At 49.8% G+C, this 21,289-nt stretch overlaps 1 protein-coding gene across 4 annotated transcripts in view; it reads right to left on the minus strand.

The window, feature by feature from the left end:
* The window catches only part of KCNIP3 (potassium voltage-gated channel interacting protein 3), an 80,859-nt gene that overhangs the window by 12,410 nt on the left and 47,160 nt on the right, over positions 1-21,289 (minus strand). Inside the window, exon 1 of one of the 4 annotated variants that reach the window (XM_059405558.1) lies at positions 11,356-11,514. The exons of the other annotated variants lie outside the window; for them this stretch is intronic. Within the exon in view, the coding sequence (XP_059261541.1) occupies positions 11,356-11,458 (103 nt within the window). The 5' untranslated portion in view covers positions 11,459-11,514. Of the gene's footprint in view, positions 1-11,355; positions 11,515-21,289 lie in introns of those variants that run through there. 4 annotated transcript variants of the gene reach the window in all.

Raw genomic sequence — 21,289 nt, forward strand, 5'->3', positions numbered from 1 at the left:
AGCATATAAAAAAGTGTTCACCACCACTGCAATTGTGGAAATACAACCTAAATCCGCGAGGAAATGCTACTACACACCTCTCAGAATCACTTAACTAACAAATATTGACAATACCAAGGGCTGGTGAGGATCCGGAGTAACTGGAACCATTACACTTGGCTGGTGGGAAGGAAAATGGTACTGCCCACCTAGAAATCAGTTTGGCAGTTTCTTATAAACATACACTTACCATGTGACCCAGAATTCCTACTCCTGGGTATTTACCCATATGAAATGAAGCCTATCAGAGTTAGACAATAGCGTTTCTGCAAATGTTTAGAGCAACTTCATTTACAATCACCCAAGGCAGGAAATAACCCGCATGTCCTTCAACCAGTGAACGGGCAACTGCGAGCCGGTAGAATACCAGTCAGCAGTAAAAATGCCCGAACTATTGATACACACAGCAACAGGGATGGACCTCAGATGCGCTAGCTAAGTGAACAAATCCGGACTATGCAATGGAGGACTCCCACTTAAATGACGTTCTGCAAAAAGACAGAATTGCAGAAATCATAGCCTCTCTCACCGTGGCTGCAAGGGGTTGTGACACAGGGGACGTGCTGATGACAGAAAAGGCAGCAGGAAAGAATTTTTCGTGTGATGGAACTGTTCTCTACCTTGATTGTGCCGGTGCTTACATTACGATGCATTTGCCCAAATTCACAGAACTGGACACTGAAAAGGAGAACTCTTGGTATGTAGATTAGAAACAAAAGAAACAGAAACTAGAGTAATTGCCTATAGGAGTCGAAGGGAGTAGAAATGGAGGGATAAAAGGGAAAAGAATAAAGTAAAAGAGGGGTTTAAACGGGTCCAGACTGATTAAAAAAAAAAAAAAAGTGTCCCATAAACTAAAGAAGATGATTAATCCTCTGCCCCTAAGGGTCAAAAAAGAAAACAAAAACCCTAAACCTGTTGCTATTCCTTCCTCAGCCCTGCCCTCCCCTCCAGCTATTTCTTTCTTCTTCTCTTCTTTAACTCACTATCTTTACCTCCTCTCCTAGTCTTGGGCCTATGGGACATTGACCCCACTAGTCCACACAAGCTGCTTTTCAGAGAATAACCAGTGATCACCATATTGCTAGTCCAGTTTTCAGTACGGTCATCTTGACTCCTACACCATAAAAGGGCCATACAAGAATGAAATTTACAGTGACACCATGGATGGACCTTGAAGGCATTATGCTAAGTGAAATAAGTCAGGCATAGAAAGACAGATACGGGGGCACTTGGGTGGCTGTGGGTTAAAGCCTCTGCCTTCAGCTCAGGTCATGATCCCAGGGTCCTGGGATTGAGCCCCGCATCGGGCTCTTTGCTCAGCAGGGAGCCTGCTTCCTCCTCTCTCTCTGCCTGTCTCTCTGCCTACTTGTGATCTCTCTCTGTTAAATAAATAAAATCTATAAAAAAAAAAAAAAAAAAGAAAGAAAGAAAGACAGATACGGTGCGATCTCACTTACGTGGGGATTCTAAAAAAAGCCAAACTTACAGACACAGAGAGTAGGCTGGTGGCTGCCAGGGCAGGGGGTGGGAGAAATGAGATGTTGGTCACAGGGTACAAACTTCTGGTTATAAAATGAGTAAGTCAAGGGGGTCTATGCACAGCATGTTGACCACAGTTAAGAATACTGTGTTGTGTGCTGTATCCTTGAAAGTTGCTAAAATAATGGATCTTAAATGTTCTCACTGACACCACCGCCCCGGCAACATAAGGGTAATTATGTGAGATGATGGATACATTAATTAACCTTTATAGTAATCATTTCATACATTTATATAATTTTGGGGGGGTTGGTTTTTTTTTAAGCTTTTATTTATTTATTTATTTGAAAGAGAGAGAGAGAGAGAGAGCATGAGCAGGGGGAGTAGCAGAGGGAGAGAATGGTAAGCAGACTGCATCCTCAGCATGGAGCCTGATGTGGGGCTTACCTCAGGACCTGAGATCATGACCTAAGCTGAAATCAAGAGTTGGACGCTCAACAAATTGAGCCACCCGGTGCCCCATACACTGTTATATATCAGTTATATCTCAGTAAAGCTGGGAAAGCAAACAAAAAGTAAATTACATGCCCATTTCACTCTTGAATATAGATACAACCTTAAACAAAATGTTAGCCAACTGAATCCAACTGTACTAAAAAAAATACACCATGATCAAGGTTTTATCTGTAATATGGAAGGAAAATCATACGAAAACCTTAATACAGGAAAGGCATTTGATAAACATCCACATGTATTTATAATCAAACAAAACTTGAAGCAAACTAGGATTGAAGGGAACTTTCTTAACTTGATGTAATTTATATTTGCAAGTTATAGATTTATTTACAGAAAATATCAGGTTGAATGGCAAGGGCTCAGACACATTCCCTTTAAGATTTGGGACAAGCCAAGGTTGGCCACAAGCACCACTAATTGATATCCTGCCGTTGCTCTAAGGAAATTTCAAGAAAGAAAGAAAGAATACAGGAATTGGGAAGTATAGGATAAAACTAACATTCTTGTAAATATCTGGTCCCAACAGGGACCAAAAGAATCAATATACATGAGAGTTTAGTAAGGTTGCCAGATATAAGATTAATTTACAAAAATCAATAGCAATTTTCCACACCAGTGATAACCACCTAGAAAATATAATTAAAAATATAACATTCATGATTGCAATAAAAACTCAAACTATTTAAGTATTAGCCAAAACTCAAAGGACTTCTTTATAGCAAGATAATCTGAATAAATGAGACATTCCATTTAAGATAGGACCACATGGGGTACCTGGGTGGCTCAGTGGGTTAAAGCCTCTGCCTTCAGCTCAGGTCATGATCCCAGGGCTCTGGGATCGAGCCCCGCATCAGGCTCTCTGCTCAGTGAGGAGCCTGCGTCCTCCTCTCTCTCTGCCTGCCTCTCTGCCTACTTGTGATCTCTGTCAATTAAATTAAAAGAAAAATCTTAAAAAAAAAAAAGAGGACCACATAATATAAAGATGTCATTTCTTCCCAAAGTAACTCACAAATTCAACACAATGCCATTAAAAATCCAGTTGGGCTTTTTGAGGACCTTGATAAAATCACTCTGAAATGCATATGGAGGAACAAAAATCTAGAAACAAGAGTACAGAGAGGATTTTTCCCATTAAATACTAATACATTTGCACAGTCACTGTAATAAAAGTGGTGTGGTTGGTGCAAGAACAGACAAACACACCAAAAGCACAAAAAGAGACTGAGGTGGAGCAGGAACATCACAGAAGATTTGTGCAATGGTCAGATGGTTTAGTAGGTGGTTTTAGGAAAACTGGCTCAGCACGGAAATCTGGATCCCCTTCCCACACCACATGCAAAAGTGGGTTCCAGATGAAGTAAAGACCCAAGTATGAAAGGTAAGCTATAGAGTTAAAATGTGAAAGAATGTTGCTAACCTAAGGGTGGGGAAAAATTTCTTAAAACTTCAAAAGTTCAAACCATAAAGGAAAAAAAAAAGGATGAATTTGATTACATCACACTTAAAGACTTCTGTTCAAAAAAAAAAGGGGGGGGGGCACCATGGTCAGTTCAAGACATTCAGCAGAAGGGGAGAAGACAGTGTTTAAAACGGTCAAAAGAAGAATATCTAGATGAGATAATCATCAAAAAAGGAAACTGGAAAGATGAATAAATATGGGAAAGATTGCTCAACCTCACTATTAAACAGGAAAAGGCAAATTACATTAAGAACACAACAGCCAAATGAGCAGGAAATAATAAAATGCAATTAAGTTGGGGCGCCCGGGTGGCTCAGTCAGTTAAGTGTCAGCCTTTGGCTGACTCATTACCCCGGGGGGGGTCCTGGGACAGGGTCCTGGGACAGAGTCCTGCGTCAGGCTCCTTGCTCAGCAGGGAGCCTGCTTCTTCCTCTGCCTGCTGCTCCTCCTACTTGTGCGCTCTCTCAATTAAATAAATAAAATAAATAAATAAATAAAATCTTTAAAAAAAAAAAAGAAGGTTGACCAAGGCTAAGTGCTGGCTAGGGAGAGAAGGGAGGTCAACAGTAATTTTTAAGCATCCTAGTGTGTATGCATACTGGTACAGGCATGCACTGTGGGGAAGTATTTGCATTTCCATGCTAATGTTGCACATATTTGCATACCCTAGAGCCTGGTAACCCTATCCTAGGAACTGTGTGCCAAAGAAACAATGGCCAGGACACAGGCAGGAGAGCAGACACCCCAGCTCTCTACAGTAACAGTAGCTTGAATCAACCATGAGCCTGACAACAGAGCAGATAAACAGACTGTGCTGGGCCATCCACTGCATGAAACGTCCTACAGCAGTGAACGGTCGGTAACACATAGTTGTTACAAAATTCAAAACCAAGAATAACCAGACTATTTGTAGGGATACCCAAGAAATAAAATGGTAAATAAGAACAAAAATCCAGGAATGACAAGTGCAAACCTGGCTGGTGGTAACTTCTGCAGCGTGGGAGAGAGGAGAAGCTCAGAGAGAGGCAGGCTAGTGATGTTCTAATTCCAGGGGTGGGGAGGATCAGTTCACTGGAGTTTATTATTTTTTTTAATGCACAGATCAAATATATATTTGAATTTGCTAGAAGTTAATTAAAATGCTTAAAAGTAATCAGAGGGGTGCCTGAGTGGCTCAGTCAATTGAGCATAAGACTCTTGATTTAGGCTTGGGTTGTGATCTCGGGATCCTGAGATCGAGCCCCAGGTGGGGCTCTGCACCTAGCGCAGAGTCGGCCGAGGTTCTCTCCCTCAAATAAATAAAATTTTTTAAATAAAATATCTTTTAAAAGAAGTAATTAGAGTACCCAGATCAGGAGAAAAAGAAAGCGAGAACACACCTTTGGTCTGGACAAAATAGGACACTTGGAAGAAAGGAAAAGGACAGCAGTCCCAAAAGAAATGGCCAAAGGACATCCATGGGCAAGTCAGAGGTGAGCAAACTGAAAAAGCTAAGGGGTACACGAAGAGGTGTTCAAAATCATTAGTATGGAAAACGCACCTGAGAACAGCAAGGAAAAATGTGACACTCATGAAATCAGCAAAGTCTGAAAGCTACTTTAAAAGTCAAGACTCGGGACGCCTGGGTGGCTCAGTTGGTTAAGCAGCTGCCTTCGGCTCAGGTCATGATCCCAGGGTCCTGGGATCGAGTCCCACATCGGGCTCCTTGCTCGGCAGAGAGCCTGCTTCTCCCTCTGCCTCTGCCTGCCTCTCTGTCTGCCTGTGCTCGCTCTCTCGCTCTCTCTCCCTCTGTCTCTGACAAATAAATAAAATCTTTAAAAAAAAAAAAAGTCAAGACTCCGTTGGGGACTGCGGGCTACCTTCTCCCACAGCTCCAGACTCCCTTGTCTGCTTGCCATCTGCACTCGGATGTCTAGGTGGTTCTCAAATGGAGCATTTCCAAACGGACCTCCTGATTTTCCTCCCCAAACTGTTCTACCCACAGCCTTCCCCAGCTCCCGGGACGGCAACTCTGTCCTGTTGGGTGCTTCGGCCAAAACTCTGGGCGTAGACCTTCCTCCCAGCGCTCAACCCACAGGCATGGCCGGCCAGCTCTAACCCTTAACTCCAGCATCTAACCCCTTCTCCCACTTCCACGTCCCTCCTCTGGTCCAAGGCTCCAGCATCTCTCCTGGCCTGAAGCCCCGCTTCTGCCCTGGGTCCCATAGGTCTAGTTTTCAAACAGTGCTGGAGGAAGCTGCTGGAAACATATCCTGTGCATTCCTCTGTCCAACAACCTCCCCTAAGCTCTGAATATAAAAATAACCAGTAAATCACCAATGAACGCACACCACCGCCACTGCCGCCCCTCCCCAGCTCGGCTCTGACCTCATCTCCCAGTCTCTCCCTTTGCTCCCACTGCTTCAGCCATTCCCGCCCCCTTGTGCCCCGCAAGCCCACCAGGCAAACTCCCTCTAGAGGGCACTGCTTTTCCCTCGGAATTCACACCTCTTTTTTTCTCCTCAAATGTCACCTTCTCACAGGTGCTGCCCCCCACCCTTCCTATGTGTCCCCCATCTCTGTTCTACTTTCTTCCATTTGGCTATGACTCCCTGCCAGGTGCATATTTCTGTTTACCGGTGCTATGGACCAGAGCTGGGTCTCCCCAAAATTTGCATGTTGAAGCCCTAAGCCAATGTGACTCTATTTGGAGATACAGCTTTGGACGTAATTAAGGTAAGATGGTATCTAGTAGGACAGGTGGCCTTGTAAGAAGAGGAAGAGAGATCTCACCCCCTCCTCTCCACTCCCACCGCCCCGTCCACTTTCACCCCCTCTTCACACATATGCACCAAGGAAAGGTCATAGAACTGTCTGGAAGTGTCTGGGGGGCAGGGGATCTGGCTTCACCTTGACTCCCACAGTGTCCGGCCAGATCCTGGGCACCCCACATGCTCTCAGGGGACAATGGAGACTACTCCAGGCTCATCAACAAGAGAAATCCAAGGATTCATCCCTCTGGTTTGATTGGGCGGAGACGCTGCCAGATCTCTTAGGAGATGCCAACGGCCTCACACCCACCTGCTGCAATTACAGGCGGAACTGACAACTAATGGATCTAAATAGCCATTTGCTACAGTTTTCCTTAGAACACGGAGGAGCCGTGCTCCGCCAGACGGTGAAGTCAACCTGCTTCTGCCCTCTCCCTTCCACCTCTCCCTGGGTGCAGCCCTTCTCCCGGACCCCCGGAGGCCGGTCCTGGACACTACACACCCCTGCCGGCTGATAACCAGGGGCTCAGCAACCAAGATTGAACCTCTCCATCAAACAAACATTTTGTGAAAGGTGGAAAAGCATGAGGTTTAAAAAATTTGTTCTAAGGGTGCCTGGGTGGCTCAGTGGGTTAAAGCCTCTGCCTTCAGCTCAGGTCATGATCCCAGGATCCTGGGATCGAGCCCCAAGTTGGGCTCTCTGCTCAGCAGGGGACCTGTTCCCACCACCCCCCACTTCTCCGCCTACTTGTTATCTCTCTCTCTCTATCAAATAAATAAATAAAATCTTTTTTAAAAAATTGTTCTTAAAAAAAAGCTGTCGTTGTAAAGCGGGAGGTCCCCACGTTATACAGCAAGCTGACAAATCTCCAATGGGGCTCTCCTCCCAGGGAGCAGACCTCATGCCACACAGCCCCCTCTGGACAGGACCCACCTGCAGGGGCTCGGAAAAGGTGGCGACAAATCTTTAATTCACTGAGCAAAGATGTACCAGGTCCTGGGTGAGAGCCATTTTTGGCCTACCGGCGAGGCAAGAGGGACTGGAGCCAGCCAGTGTGGACAGCCCCTGATGGTCAGGGGACTCCTAGACCCGGAGGTCCCTCTGAGGAGCCCCGGGGACCACTGTAGAGCAAGACTCCCCTGCGAATGCCAGCAATGCATCTTCCGTCTGTCGGGGGGACTGGGCTTCCAAGTAAGACTCGGTTGGAGATTCCATAGCTAAGACACTTTGATACCACCAGCCATGCAACAAGTGAGGCACTGACTTGGGGAGGGAGCAGGTTTGGCCCAAATCTCCCAATGTAGAGCAGCATCGGGTTTCAGGCTCTAGGCCACCTCCCTGCCTTACAGGAGCCACCCACCTGAGCCACAGTTAGGTGACTTACCCTCCCTAAGCCTCAGCTCCCTCATCTCCAGGATGGGCCTGCTGCTGTGGAGGACAAAATCATGATACACACAAAGAGAGGTTGGGCCACCTCCAGGAGGGAAGAGCAGGGGTGGTGGGTCAGGGCACGTATACCTCTCTCTGGGCACTCCCCATTCTCCCCTTCACACCTCTATCTCTTCACCCACCTCTACCCCCACTGTCGCAATTCAGCTTCTCTGTCCCCACTCCAGCCAGACAGGTCCTCCCCTCAGAGGACATCTGCCCAGGGGTGTCCTAAAAGGAGGGCCAAGACCCTGCATTACTTGTGCTTCTGGTGGCTTCACATACCTGGCATACAAAGGGTGCCCAATAAATGTGTGCCAGTGATGGCATGTAATTTACACTTCTTCAACGTCTACTGTTTGCCAAGCAGTGCTGAGCACACTCTGGGGCCACAAGTATATAGACACAGTCCCTGACCCTCTCGGAAAGTCCATATGGGGTGGGGATGGGGACACAGAAAATCTTAGAACGGCATCATAACACAACCCAAAGGGGCAGGGAGCCAGAGGGGTGAGGGAAAGTTCCCAGGGGAGATGGGCCTCCAATCCAATACCCCAATATAGACGAGGAAACAGAGCTCAGGTAAGAGGAGTGACTGGCCCAAGTTAACGACAGCATGTCAGTGACTGAGTCAGGCCTGAAAAGCAGCTGTCCCAGCCCCTGGCCACCTCACCCCAAGTGCTCCTTCCACAATCAGGTTTCTCAGCCTCCCTACAGATATTTGGACCTGATCATTCTTTTTTTGGGGGGCTGTCGCCATTCATTGCCAGATGTTTGCCCTCTACCTGCAAGATGCCAGTAGCCCCCTCTCCCCAACTGGGATAGTCAAAAATGTCCCCAAATATTACCAAATGTCCATGAGAGCAAAACTGCCCTCCGTTGAGAGTTACTCATCCCAAATCTAGGAAATCCGACTTAAGATAAGAGGCAGTGACCGAAGTCCAGTCCTAGGCCCAGATGTGGTGGACAAAAAGCTATGTGGTGTCAGGGCTTGCAAACCGAGCACCAAGAATTTCCAGCCCATGGTCACTTATTGCCACTGTGCCCCACCCTGTGAGCCCCTTAGCCTTGAGTTCTGCTTTTCACTTTTCCAAAGTGCTTTAGCTCACCACACCTCTGTGAAATGCATAGGGGAATATAAGCTTTTATCCTCATTCTACAACTGAGGAGATTCAGGGTCAAGAATGTTAAATGCACCAAAGTCACCTGGTAAGCTAGTGGAGGAACCGGGCCGGGATTTCTGCACAGGTCATCTGAAGGCAGAGAGGGACAGGAGACCCGGGGCAGACTAAGGGCTTTTTATGATCTGCATCTACTTCTAGAAGGCTGCATCCCTAGAACCCAGATCCATTAGTTCCTGACAATCCCAGGGGCATCGTAACTCTGGCGGCTCACGGATGGGAACTACAGAGGCTCAGGGAAGACAAGAGACATACAAGCGGATGTACGCACGCTTGAGGGGAGCCAGGCGCCAGCCCTCTTCCCTAGGTGCCCACTCCCATCCAGGCTGGGTTTCTGACAGTCCCTCAGACTCTTCCAGGCACTTAAAGGGCAGCACCCCCAACAATAGGCAACATGTGGAACTTAGAAGTCCCTCCCTCTGAGGCAGGAGGGGAGGCCTGTTTGAGTGAGAGAATGTTTCCAACCATGAATCGGTCCTACTACTACGAGTCATCACTCCATTGCTAATTGTTGGTGATGCGAATGGTCCACAAAGTTTGCACATTTATTATATGCCAAGAACGGTGCCAGAGGCCTTAAAGCCCCAGTGGCTAGTTAGTTACATGTCTGCTACAGCCCACTTTACAGGTAACAAAACTGAGGCCAGGAAAGGTTAAAGAAGCTTTACGGCCAGCACGTGTGGGTGACAGGACCCCAGCGAAGACCTGGGTGACACAGGGTCCGTACTTCTCCCACTGCCTCAACGCATCGGAACTCCTAAGGGGCACGAATGGGCAACTGTAGCAGGAAAGGGAAACTCACTAGAGCCTGAAGTGAGTTTTTTAGTAGGCTGAAGAAAGCCTCTGTAGTCCAGTGCACACTATCCACCTTGTAAAGAAATCCCATTTCCTTAAAAGTCACAAAAACAAATTTCACAGGCCCAGACCTGGGAGGGGCTTGGGCTCAGTTCCGAAGGTTCTGCAGAACCAAGCAGAATGAGACCACTGGTGCTCCTGGCTCCTTGGCAGCCCAGGAGGGTCCTGGAAACAGGGAAGATCTATGTGGGGGGTGGGGGGGGCATGGTTTGCCTAAGCACCAACACCCCCCACACCGTCCCCAGACTTCAGATGGCAAAGGACAGGGCATGTGGGACAGCCCCGTGCCCTGCAGGAGGCAACGGTCCTCAGTGCAGGATGCTCCCCCCCACCCACCTCATCCCAAGCAAATGCATTTCCCACTAAATCCCCTGTCATAGATTCCCTAACCGGGCGCAGCATCCAGACAAGTGCAGGCCCAGCTTGGGCAATTTTCCTCTTCACATAACATTTAAAGCTTATGGTGTCATCTCTCAGAACCACTTGATCACATCTCTTCTCTCTGGGCCCCATGGACTTGCCTCGGAAAGGTGTGATGGAGCCTGACGGCTTCTTAGGGGCACATAGCCATGGACTTCAGGTAAAGAGTCAGCTCGAGGTTCTGAAGGCAAAATGGAGGAAGGACCTTGCTTCCAGGCCCTGTGCCCCTTCCTGTCCCTTTGTAGGGGTTTGAGGCACATCTTCAAGCTGGAGGGGCTGCCACGCAGTTCAGAAGCAAAGACAAAGTCTGCCTTCCTTGCCCGCCTGGACCTCTGGGTTTCAGTTCTAAGAGCCGGAGCCTGGCAAGGTCAGCGGAATGCTGCGGCAGGAAGATGTCTGTCCTCCCCCGAGAGGACAGCAAGGGAGCACAGGTAACAAGAACAGGACAGGCTGGCCCCCTTCCCTGCAGTACAGAGGCAGGAGGCTGCAAATGCCACTTCGAACAGGGAGGAGGGGAAGTTACAGCCCTGGGAGGTCAAGGTCCCCTTCAGAATGGGTGTGCCCTAGAGGGGCTCCTCCTCCTAACCTGCCCAGAAGTCTCAAGGAGGTATGGAAGGTTGGGGAACAGCTCCGAGGACACCTCTCAGGGGTCCCAGGGAGGCTGTCCACAGTCTGATTAAAGGGTAGGTCTATCTTCTCGGTTAATATTGCACTGGGACAGAAATGTGGCGCCTGAGGGTTTGGTTACTGATCCCGTGGGCCTGAGCCATGCCTAGGGATGGGAGTCGAGGCAAAAGGGGCAGCCCCAAGATGTGGCGAAGGTCTCATTACTTGCCACTATCAAGTACCCTTGGCTGGGGATCCTTCCAGTCATCTTCACCCTGAGCCACCTCCCGTCAACCGGAGGCCTGATCCGGCTGTGCTCACCCGGGGCAGTTCGGACCGGCAGGCCTAGGATGGCTCAGGGTGTCACCAGGCATCTCGCTCACGCCCACCCCAAGCACCGCAGCTCCAAGCCCTCTGGGGCTCCTCAGAGCCCCAGGCTTCTCCATTCCCTCAGTCCCAGGCCAGCCCTCTGGAGTCCGGAGGGGGCGGCGGCTCTAGCGGCCAGAGCCGCTGAGCGCCCAAGGGCAGCACTCGCCGGGCCCGCAGACCCGCGCTCCGCTGCTGCTCACTCCCCAAACACTGCTGAGCCCAGCAGAGGAGCGGACGGCCACGCGTTACCTTCCATGGACATGGGCTCCAGGATGCCGAACTGCTTGAGGACGGCGATGAACAGCAGCACCACCACGGCCATGGCGCACAGCTCCATGCCCTGGATGCCCATGGCGACCCGAGCTGCCCAGGGCCGGGGCGTGCCCCTCGCCCGCGCGTGCCTCGGGAGGCGCCCGGGCCGGTGCAGCCCGCCCGGCCTCTTGGGGAGGCCGCGGCTCACATCCCCCGGCAGGCGGGGCTGCGGGTGTAGACGGGGTCCGGGCCCCGAGGAGGGCGGCTGCGGCGGCGAACTGGGCAGGCCGGGAGGTTGGACGCCGCGCGGCAGCAGAGCCCGAGCGCAACTTTCCGAGTCAGCCGGCAAACTTCGAGGCGCGGAGGCGGCGGCGGCGGCGGCGCGGAGCGCAGCTCGGGCGGCCGGCGCGGGCCAGAGACGCCTCCATGGCCCGCGCGGGCGCCGCGCCTCTTTCGCCCCGTCTCCAGCCCCAGGGACGCGAGGGCACGGGGGCGCGGCGGCGGCGGCGGGGGTCCCGGGCGCTCCCGGCCGCCCCAGCCTTCATCGCGGCTCCCAGCGCGCTCATTGGCCTAGGCGCGGCGACCACCCGGGGAGGCGTCCCCTGCGGCCGCCCCCCTCCCGCCCGCGCGAGCACGGGAAGGGGCGGAGGGAGGTGGCCCCGCCCCGTACGGCCCAGCCCTCGTACGGAGCCTGGCGCACCGCCACCACCCCCCAGCCATGCCCCCGGCGACCCAGCGGTCGGCGGTTTCACCCAACTGCCTGTGCGGGTGGGGGCTGAGTGGCTGGGGAACGGGCCGGGGACCGGAGGGGAAGGGAGCCGCAGCACTGCTCTCTGCGAGGACTCGGGGATCCGTACTCCTTGCTGAGCGGTGCGGAGCCTGCCACAGCCGCTCACTGCCCCGCCGGCCAAGGCAGAGCCGGCCTTCGGGGGATCGGGAAAGCCCTCTCACCCCGGGGTATTTCCCACACCACCAGGTCTCGGCTCGAGACTGAACTTGGCCTTCGTCTGGCCCCCACTGGAAATGAAAAAGTTGGTATTCAAAGTTATCCAGTTCCGGAAACCCACGTGCGCTCCAGGCTTTTAGAGGGAGTGTGGGCTTTGGCATTAGAGACTACGGAACTGAGTTCCACTCCTGATTTTGCTGCGTGACCTTGGTCGAGTCACGGATTTGCCGATTCCTCCTACCTACAGAGGAGCTGGTGCCCGCCTGCCTTTCCGGCTGTGGGAAAGAGCTAAACGGATGCCAAGTCCGACGCGCGGGCAGTGCACTGGAGCGCTAATTCGTTTGTGAATCACTCTCTTCCAGCCTGGAGGCACGGGATAGGAAAGGACTGGGAGAGATGGGGGCGTGGCAGGGCGGAGCCCGGGATCCTTCCAAGTCTCCGAACTCCGGGACTTGAGGGCCGGAGCCGTGGCTCTCTGCTGCCCTCCCGCGGGCGTTGCGCTCTGCGGGTGTCCTCGCCAGCCCCGGGCTTAGAGCGGGAGAAGGCTCGGGCTGCTTCGAACTTCTTTATTTTATTTTATTTTATTTTTTAAAGATTTTGTTTATTTGTCAGAGAGAGTGAGCACAAGCAGACAGAGTGGCAGGCAGAGGCAGAGGGAGAAGCAGGCTTCCTGCTGAGCAAGAAGCCTGATGTGGAACTTGATCCCTGGACGCTGGGATCATGACCTGAGCCGAAGGCAGCTGCTTAACCAACTGAGCCACCCAGGCGCCCCTCCAAGTTCTTTAGAAGTTCTCCATTTGCCTTAGTGGAGGGGGAAATCCAGCCCCGTTCCACGCGTTTGGACGTAGGGTCGGAACAACAGTAGCTTCCCTGTATGAGCCTCTGCTACCCACTGGGTCATTCTTTCAGCAAATACTGAACCTGTATTGCGCCCCAGGCGCAGAACTCGGTACAGCAGCGTGCGTGGACCAGGGCCCTTCTGGAGCTGGTACAGGAACCAAACCTTTAGCTTTACTCATAATCCGTAAGGGCTGCCCCAGTGGGCATTTCTCGTCCCCATTTTACAGTTAAGAAAACCGAGGCCTAAATGTTGGGCCAGGGAAGGGACACAGGGGCAGCCCAGGCCTTCTGGATTCCAGAGCAGATGCTGGGCCAGCATACCACACTGTTTCCAGTGGAAACGGGTGGGAGAGAGGCTGCTGGGTTTCTTCTGGCCGGTGCAGTTCAACCTCAGTGTTTAACACACCTGGTTAAAAGTCTGAGTTATTGGAGATATTTTTAAAGAACTGTAAATGCACAGCTTTCAATTGCATTTAGTGGGATGTGGTGAGTCTCCACTGACCAAGAAGTCTAAGCAGAGATGCTAATGATAGCCAGAGAACACAGCTCTGTTGGAGCACATGAGTTGCTAAAATGTGTAAGTTAATAAAGGCTCAAGACTCTCCTAATTTACACACTTACATGCTGAGTAAAATCTAGCCTGTGTCCAAGCCCATTGCCACCAGTCCTCAGTCAGTGGTCTAGTTAAGAATACATTAACCTCTCTAAGCCTGTTTCCTAAAATGGGGATGACAAGCCCACCTCTCCAAGGGCTTGTAAAAGATCCAGAGAAAGAGAGACGAGGGTTGACCTGTGTCATGGGCTCTGATGGCCTCTTATGATGTATTCTTGGAGCTGGGTGTGTTCAGGGTGCCAGATGAGAGACAGATGGGGGGAGGGGGCAGATAGAGAACTGAGCAAGCAAAAGAAGCCATACGGGGGGTCCTCCAGAAGCTGGTCCACCCCTGCTCTCCTGCCTCAGTTTCCCCTGATGCTCCTGAGCATCTTCCCTGGGAAAGCTTCAATGGCTGCTCATAAACACTGAGCTATAAATGAGACATTGATCCCCTGGCTCTGTGGTGTAAAATATTAACGATGCCTAAGTGGATACCAGGGATGAGAGCAGAATGTCCGCTTGGCATTAGCTGCCTGGGCCAGGGGCCTAATGGATGGGAAGCTGACTCCCCCGCTCACTCACGAGCTTGGGGCCTGCCAGCCCTGGGGCCAACCAGGTCCACTGAGGCTGGGCTGATGGCCCCATCACGCTCCCTGCTTCCATGGGACCTAGACAGGGAAGCTGGCAGACAAGCCCCCAGACCTTATACATCCTCCCCACACCCATGAAGTCCCAGGCCAGGCCTTTCCCAGCTGGCTGTAGCTCCCTTCCCTAGCTCCCAGCTGTGCCCTCCCCAACATCCCCCAAGTGCCTCCTGTGGCAAGGAGCATGCTGGCTGTTGACAGTGATCCCTGCCAGCTCCCTGTCTTGGGGGAGGGGCACAGACAGAGAAATCCCTGCCCTTCAGGGTGCTGTAGACTGCCACGGAAGTAGGGAAAGACAGGGCGCAATGTGGAGGGAGCAGCTCGCTCTACCCCGGGTGATAGTAGAGGGCTGGGGAGCCCCAAGCCCTCTCTTGGAAGACTTCAAGATGTCTGGGAGGGTCTTGGAGGACTTGGTGTCCTGGTTTAGAAAATTTTTGGACCTCCAGCTGTTTTGGGGTGGTCTGGGGCACACCTCGAACTTAGCCTGGCATCCCACACCTGAGGTCATGGTCTTCCTGTGCCTGGAATATTGCTACCACTCCAGTTCTGCCTCCAGGAAGACTTCCCAGATTATGCCAGCCCTATACCAACCCGCTTCTCCTCAGAACCGCCATGGCCTCTGCTGCCTGGGCCGGGCTGTTCTGCACCGTGTTTTGGCTGTCTGCCCGGACATCTCCCATGTCACCCCTCTCTCACCACAGCTGTGCTGTCAGCTCTTGTGGGTTGGGACCTGTCTCTTTGACCAAACATTAATTGGGTGCCCCAGCCTACTGATCATGTAGTTGCTCAAGGATTTTAAAAGGTCTTTTGAGTTTTAAGGCAGGGACTAGGCTACACACATGCTGTTTGAGGGACTTATGCCCAGCAAACAGCTCAGCAAGTGGCTCCTGTCTCAACTCTCCCAGAGGGCAGGCCCCCTTTGGTTCTAGGGCAAAACAGTCATTACTCAGTTTATTTCTCTTTCTCCTACTTCCTAGGAACCAAACAAGAATGTCCACGAGTGGGATTCCACATCCCAAAGAAATGCCTCTAAGACTCCTCCCCGTGGATGTTCCAAGGCTCTTTACATGCGGTGTGTTCAGAGCTAGACTGTCAGGCTTCCCCCAAACCTGTCCCTCCTTCAAGCTCAATCTTAGCTGCTCAGAACCAAAACCCTGGCTTAGCCTGGAATCTTCCTGTCCCACTCCTGCCCAGTCTACCAACAAACTCCGGCACTGTGCCTCTTTCTCATCCATCTTGGCTCCCCTGCCACGAGCTTGGCCATGCCACTGTCCCTTTCTCCTGGACTCCTGCTGCCAGCAGCTCTTCCCATCTCCATTCCATCCTCCTCCTGTCTCTCCCTCTTTCGACAACCAGAGTGGTCATCTCAAGATGGACATAAGACCCTGTTTTTCCCTTGCTTAAAACTTCGAGTGGCTGTCTGACTCAACACCAGTTGTGTTTGCCTGCTTGACATTCTTCTCCCTGATGTGGTGACAGCCCTCCCAATTTCCTTTGTAGAACCCCCTGCCCCTGCCAGCCTTGTGATTTTGGATCTTTGGCAATATAACTGGTCAACCAACACCAATTCCTCTTTTCCCACTGCATACCACCCCTCCACTGCCATAGTGATTTATTCAGGGGTGGGTACCTGCTGGGACTCAGTGAGAGACCTTCATGACTGGCCCTGGGACAAAAAGGAGGGGCACTCTTATTCACTATGGTAGCTAAATGGCCATTCTGCCACCCATGTGGGAACAGGAAGCTGAAGAAGGAAGTTATTTCTTTGGAAAACAGAACTAAAGAAAATAGCCCAATTGACAATGTTCTATGCCTTGATCCAGCTGTGCCTAATGGCACACCTAAACCTGTCTCTTTCAGTTATGTGAGCCAATAAATCTCCCTGTTGCTGCTTAAGCCAATGTGAGTTGGGTTACTGCTCCTTGCAACCAAAAGGGTCTTAATCAATGCAACCCTCGTTACTCATAGAACAAAGACCAAAATCCTTAATATGGCCCATCAGAGCAGCTGACATTTACTAAGCACTCACCATGCACCAGGCACTTCAACACCACTCTTCTTTTCTCATAGATCCCAATATGGTAGGGGCTTGATAAGAGGAAGAATTTGAAGCACAGAGTGGTTAATTTTTTGGTTAAGAGCACACAGCTGATAATACACAGCATCAGAATTTGAACCCAAACATTCCAGCTCCACAGCCTATGATTTTAATTCAATCCTGCCATGCCCCTCTACACCAGCATGATCAGACCCTTCCTCCTGTCCTTTGCTCAAATGACACCAGCCACACCTGCAGCTACCTGAATGGCCCCAAGATTCTCCAGATCTCTGAGCAAGCTCTTCTCTGAGCCACGAATGTTCTTTCTCCTCCTCCTCTTCCATTTCACCCAACTAATTAGTGCCTACTTGTCTTTTGGGTCTCAAATGTCACTTTTGCAGAGTATCTTCCCTGACCTGCTCCCCTTATTAGTCCCTGCTGCTCTACCCCCCCATCCCCTTCCCTCTTTGCAGTGTGAGTTTAGCTATTTATGTATTCATTGATTTGTTTCTGTTCTCCCACCAGATGGTAAGCTTCCTGAATGTATAATTAGTACCTGCCTCAGTATATTTATAAAATAATTAATGGGATATCAGATGATGATTTTCCTCTAATTAGTTCAGCAGAGGCTGTTCTGGTATCACTAGCAAGAGCACCAGACTGGGAGTCCAAGAGAACCAGGGCCAAGTCCCTAGTTCCAATCGTAATCTATTGGCAGAGTTGGCCAAGGCACACCACTTCTCCAAGCTTCCCTTTCCTTTTTGTAAAATGGAGTCACTTGGTGACATGCCTGTCAAACAGCGAGCTATGAGAATCTGACAAGCTGATGGAAGTGAAAGCCTCCCAAGTCAGGCATGAGGGATCTGTTCCTGGAGATGCCCACTTCCTCAGAGCCAGAAACACCAAGTGACACCAAAGGGGTCTACTTTATCTTATGGTATTGCCCAAATCTTCCAATCAGACAGATCTCTGGGGATCACAGAGAACCCATCCACACAGTCTCTGCTCTGGCCCAACCTCAGATGAAATGTGGGAGGTTTGTGGCTACAGGTAATAGAAATCCTCCTTTCCTTTAACTTAAACTGTTATGAAGTGCACCATGTCACACACAGAAGTCCAGCACGAGGGTGGCTCCAGGGATAATCAACTCAGATCTGGGGGTATCATTAAGGACCTGAGTTCATGTATCTACCTACATCTCCAGCCTCAAAGCATTAACCTTACCCACAACCTGCTCCTCTCATGACACAAGGTGGATGCCTAGTTCCAGACATCACATCTTGATGTGACAATGTCCTGGAAAAGATGGGATCATCTCTTCCTATGTCTTTTTTTAATAGTGAAAAAAAATTTACCCATTAAGCTTCCCATGAACACTTCTTGGTGTTTCTTGACTGGAATTATTTCACATGCCATGGCTAAATCTGTTGTTGGCAAGAGGAATGAGACCAGCACTATAGGAGAGACTCCTGGCTCTACACCAAAACTCATTCTCCTCTCCTTTCTTCTAAAGTAAAAAAGCCTTAATTGGGCACATGGCTGCCCAGTGGTGACAGTATTTCCCAGACCCCTTTGCAATTAGTTGTGGCCATATGAGTAAGTTCATAACAGTAGAAGAGATGGATGCTCCTTTGGGGATGGAGGCCTTAAGTCAACGAATGAGTAGCCTCATCATTCTCTCTTCTCTTTTTATTACTGGCAGGAACCCAGACATGTCAATGACCAGCCTCAGTCATGCAGATCCTGACACGTCTGGAAGAGGAGGAGGGTGTGGAGCCACAAGATAGAAGGGACTTTGGTCCCTGAATGACCTACATGGAACAGAACCGCCCACCAAGCTAGAACATTCACCCTGATATGTTAAAGGAGAAATAAATAAACTTTTAAAAATCTCTTAAAGAAAAAGATATAATAAGGTGAGAGCTGGCTATTTTGAAAATAGAGGAAGAAAGGAAGAAGGAGACACAAGGTACAGAAGGCTTCACGACGTTAGCAAAGCAAACACTTGGACCAAGCAATAGAAATAAGATTGTTGCAGAAAATGTTTTTCAAAGGTCTTTTCAGATTTATCAGCCAAACATTCAGCCAAACAAAGATGGCCTCAAATGAGAGACAGAAATGGGTAGAAGAAGGAAGCCAAGAAATAAAGCAACTATAGGAGAACTATATTCAGAAAAGAACGTCGGTAGTGGTTACTGAACACAGAACTGACTGGAAGAAAATGAACCAGAAAATGACCAAATCTTTGAGGGAATTGTATTGTGATAGAAGCCAGAAGTCTGGCCCCCAAATCCTGTGAGTAATCAAGATCCACAACAACTCTTGACCTTCCCAACTTGTACTAGCAGAAAACTTGGAAAGCTCTCTGACTCCAGAGGAAGACACACTTCCCAGTGCCTACTTCAAATGGGGCCCAGAGGGAAATGGACAGGGAATGGAGGACAAGGCTGGAACTGTGGAGGACAAGGGGCAAGGTGGTGGATCCAGAGAACAGAACTAAGGTAGCCAGTTAAGCTTTCTCCTTCCACTGCAGCATGGGTAGCCCAAGAATCCTCACTATCCAAATCCATGTTTTTTGAATTCAGATGTGAGACTTATTTTGGTAAGTTCAGGTCATGAGTAGTGTAATGTCACATTCAAATCTATCAGAGTCCTGAGTTTTGGATAAGAAGTATGAGAACTCATGAGTGAAAGGCATCTTAGAAAATTATCTGAATTCAGTTCCAAAGTTTGGATAGGGAAGAGTTGGCAGAGCCACAAGGTGGAAATCACTGGGGCCCTGCATGTCTGCATGGAGTGGAGCCCCTCACCAACCTGAGCACTCACTTCAGGATGGTCACAGGAGACAGAAATAAACTTTGCCCTTAGGCCACTGAGCTACATTGAGTCTCATTGCTACAACACCTGATCTAACCTAATTAATGCAAACATGATGGCTCAGATCAATCAGGACCACCCCCAGGGTGAGGAAGAAGACCCAGTTCTACTTGTAGCAGAAGGAGGAAGGGAGACACCTGAGGCTAGAACCACAGCTCCCTAAAGAGGGATGAAGTAAGGAGTAGATTTGGAGCAGACAAGCTACAATTTTTGCATTCATACCACTCTCTTAGAGTATCTAGGTCCAAGGACCAAAGTCTCATCACTCTACCCACCAAGTAAAGAGAGTCTACTTCCTCCAACACAGGGCTTTAAAAAGGCTTCAGACTGTGTCTCACCAGCCTCTGCTGATGCTTTCTCCTTGGGTGGGGCTTAGACAAGTCAATGCCTCAAATATTTAGTGAGCCCTCACTCTGTGGATGGTCCTGGTGAGCATTCTACAGAGTCAGTTTCTCTTGGGGATTTTCCTTAGATGGGCTAATTAGAAGAGCTCCTTGAGTTTGGGAATATACACTGCTATTGTCTGAGCCAGGTATCTGCTAGATGCTTTACAAAAATTACCTGGTTTCTTCTTCATGTTGACCCTAATTATGGAGGAAATAACATCATGTACCCCTGTGGCAGAGATTTTTGGTTGCATGGACTTAGGATTTGTTTTTTCCTTCTTTCTCTCTAGCAGAACCTTAATTTTGTTGGGGGCAACAATGTCCTCTGCAGAGAAACTACTTTTCCCAGCTTTCTTTGTGGCTAGAGATGGCCATATGACACAGTTTAGGCCAATGAGATATAAGCAGAAGCCATTGGGTGGGGCTCCTTGGGAACCACCTTAAATGGAGTGGGAGAGACTTCATGGAATCTGCCTTTTTTGTAATTTCTCTCCAATCCTTTGTGGAATGGATTATGATGGTTATATCTGGAGCCATGAGAGAAGGACATAGGTTCCTGAATTGTGATGGCTTGAGTTGCTGAACTAAACCTAACAACTACCTACCTCTGGATTTGTCATTGCTTGAGAAAACTAAACCCTTGTCTCATTTGTGTCACCATTACTTAGGTTTTTGTGCCATGAAACTGAGGAGAAAGTGAAGCTTAAGAGATGTACACCAAGTGCTCACCATTAAGAGGCAAAGCTGTTGTTTGAATGTACTGTGAAGGCAGTGTCACAGAGAGATGGGTCATGTGCCTCACAACCTCTACCTACCCATCCACTTCCTGTGCTGACCACAATGGCTCTTTGGGGCTCTTGTCTTCCCTCATATCTGCCTGCTCCTTGCCAGTTGCCAATCTTTTGCCCGGAAGCTTTCTTCTAATTGTTCAAGCCCCAACTGAGGGCTCCAGCTGTTTGTTCTGCTGCTTTCCTCACCACCTATAGGTTCCTCCACCTTCCAGCTCAATGGTTGGGCTGGTTTTCTTGGCTCCAGTCCTCACCAGCATTCCTCTGCTTAGCTTCCTGCCTTTCCTCTCTGGCCCTGCTACTTCAAGAACAAGCCTGGAGGCAGAGAAGCCCATGATGAGGACAGGGAAGAGTTTGGGTGGAAGGTGAAGGTTGCCTGCACCCAGGTAGAGGCAGAAGGACTGGAAAGGAGGGAGCTTCATTGAGAGAAATGAAGGAAGCCGACAGATTCTACACACTCCAAATGCAGATTCCTGGGAGGAAAAGCTATATTTAAGGCTCTGCTCCTACAGTGATTTTCTCATAACTTATACAAGAAATTTTTTGAAGATTTATTTTAGAGAAAGAGAGAGAGTGTGTGTGTGCGTGCACGAGCAGAAGGGATAGAGGGAGAGGGGGAGAGAATCTGAAGCAGACTCCATGCTGAGCATGAAGCCCAATATGGGGCTTGATCCCATAAGCCTGAGATCATGACCTGAGCCAAAAGCAAGAGTCGGATGCTTAACAGACTGTGCCACACAAGTGCCTATATAACAAAACATTTTTTTTTAAATCTTAAGATTGTTTTTAAATGACAGTGTGGGATATTGGTTAATAG

This window comes from Mustela nigripes, chromosome 7 (genome assembly GCF_022355385.1).
Source record: "Mustela nigripes isolate SB6536 chromosome 7, MUSNIG.SB6536, whole genome shotgun sequence".
Classification (NCBI taxonomy): domain Eukaryota; kingdom Metazoa; phylum Chordata; class Mammalia; order Carnivora; family Mustelidae; genus Mustela; species Mustela nigripes.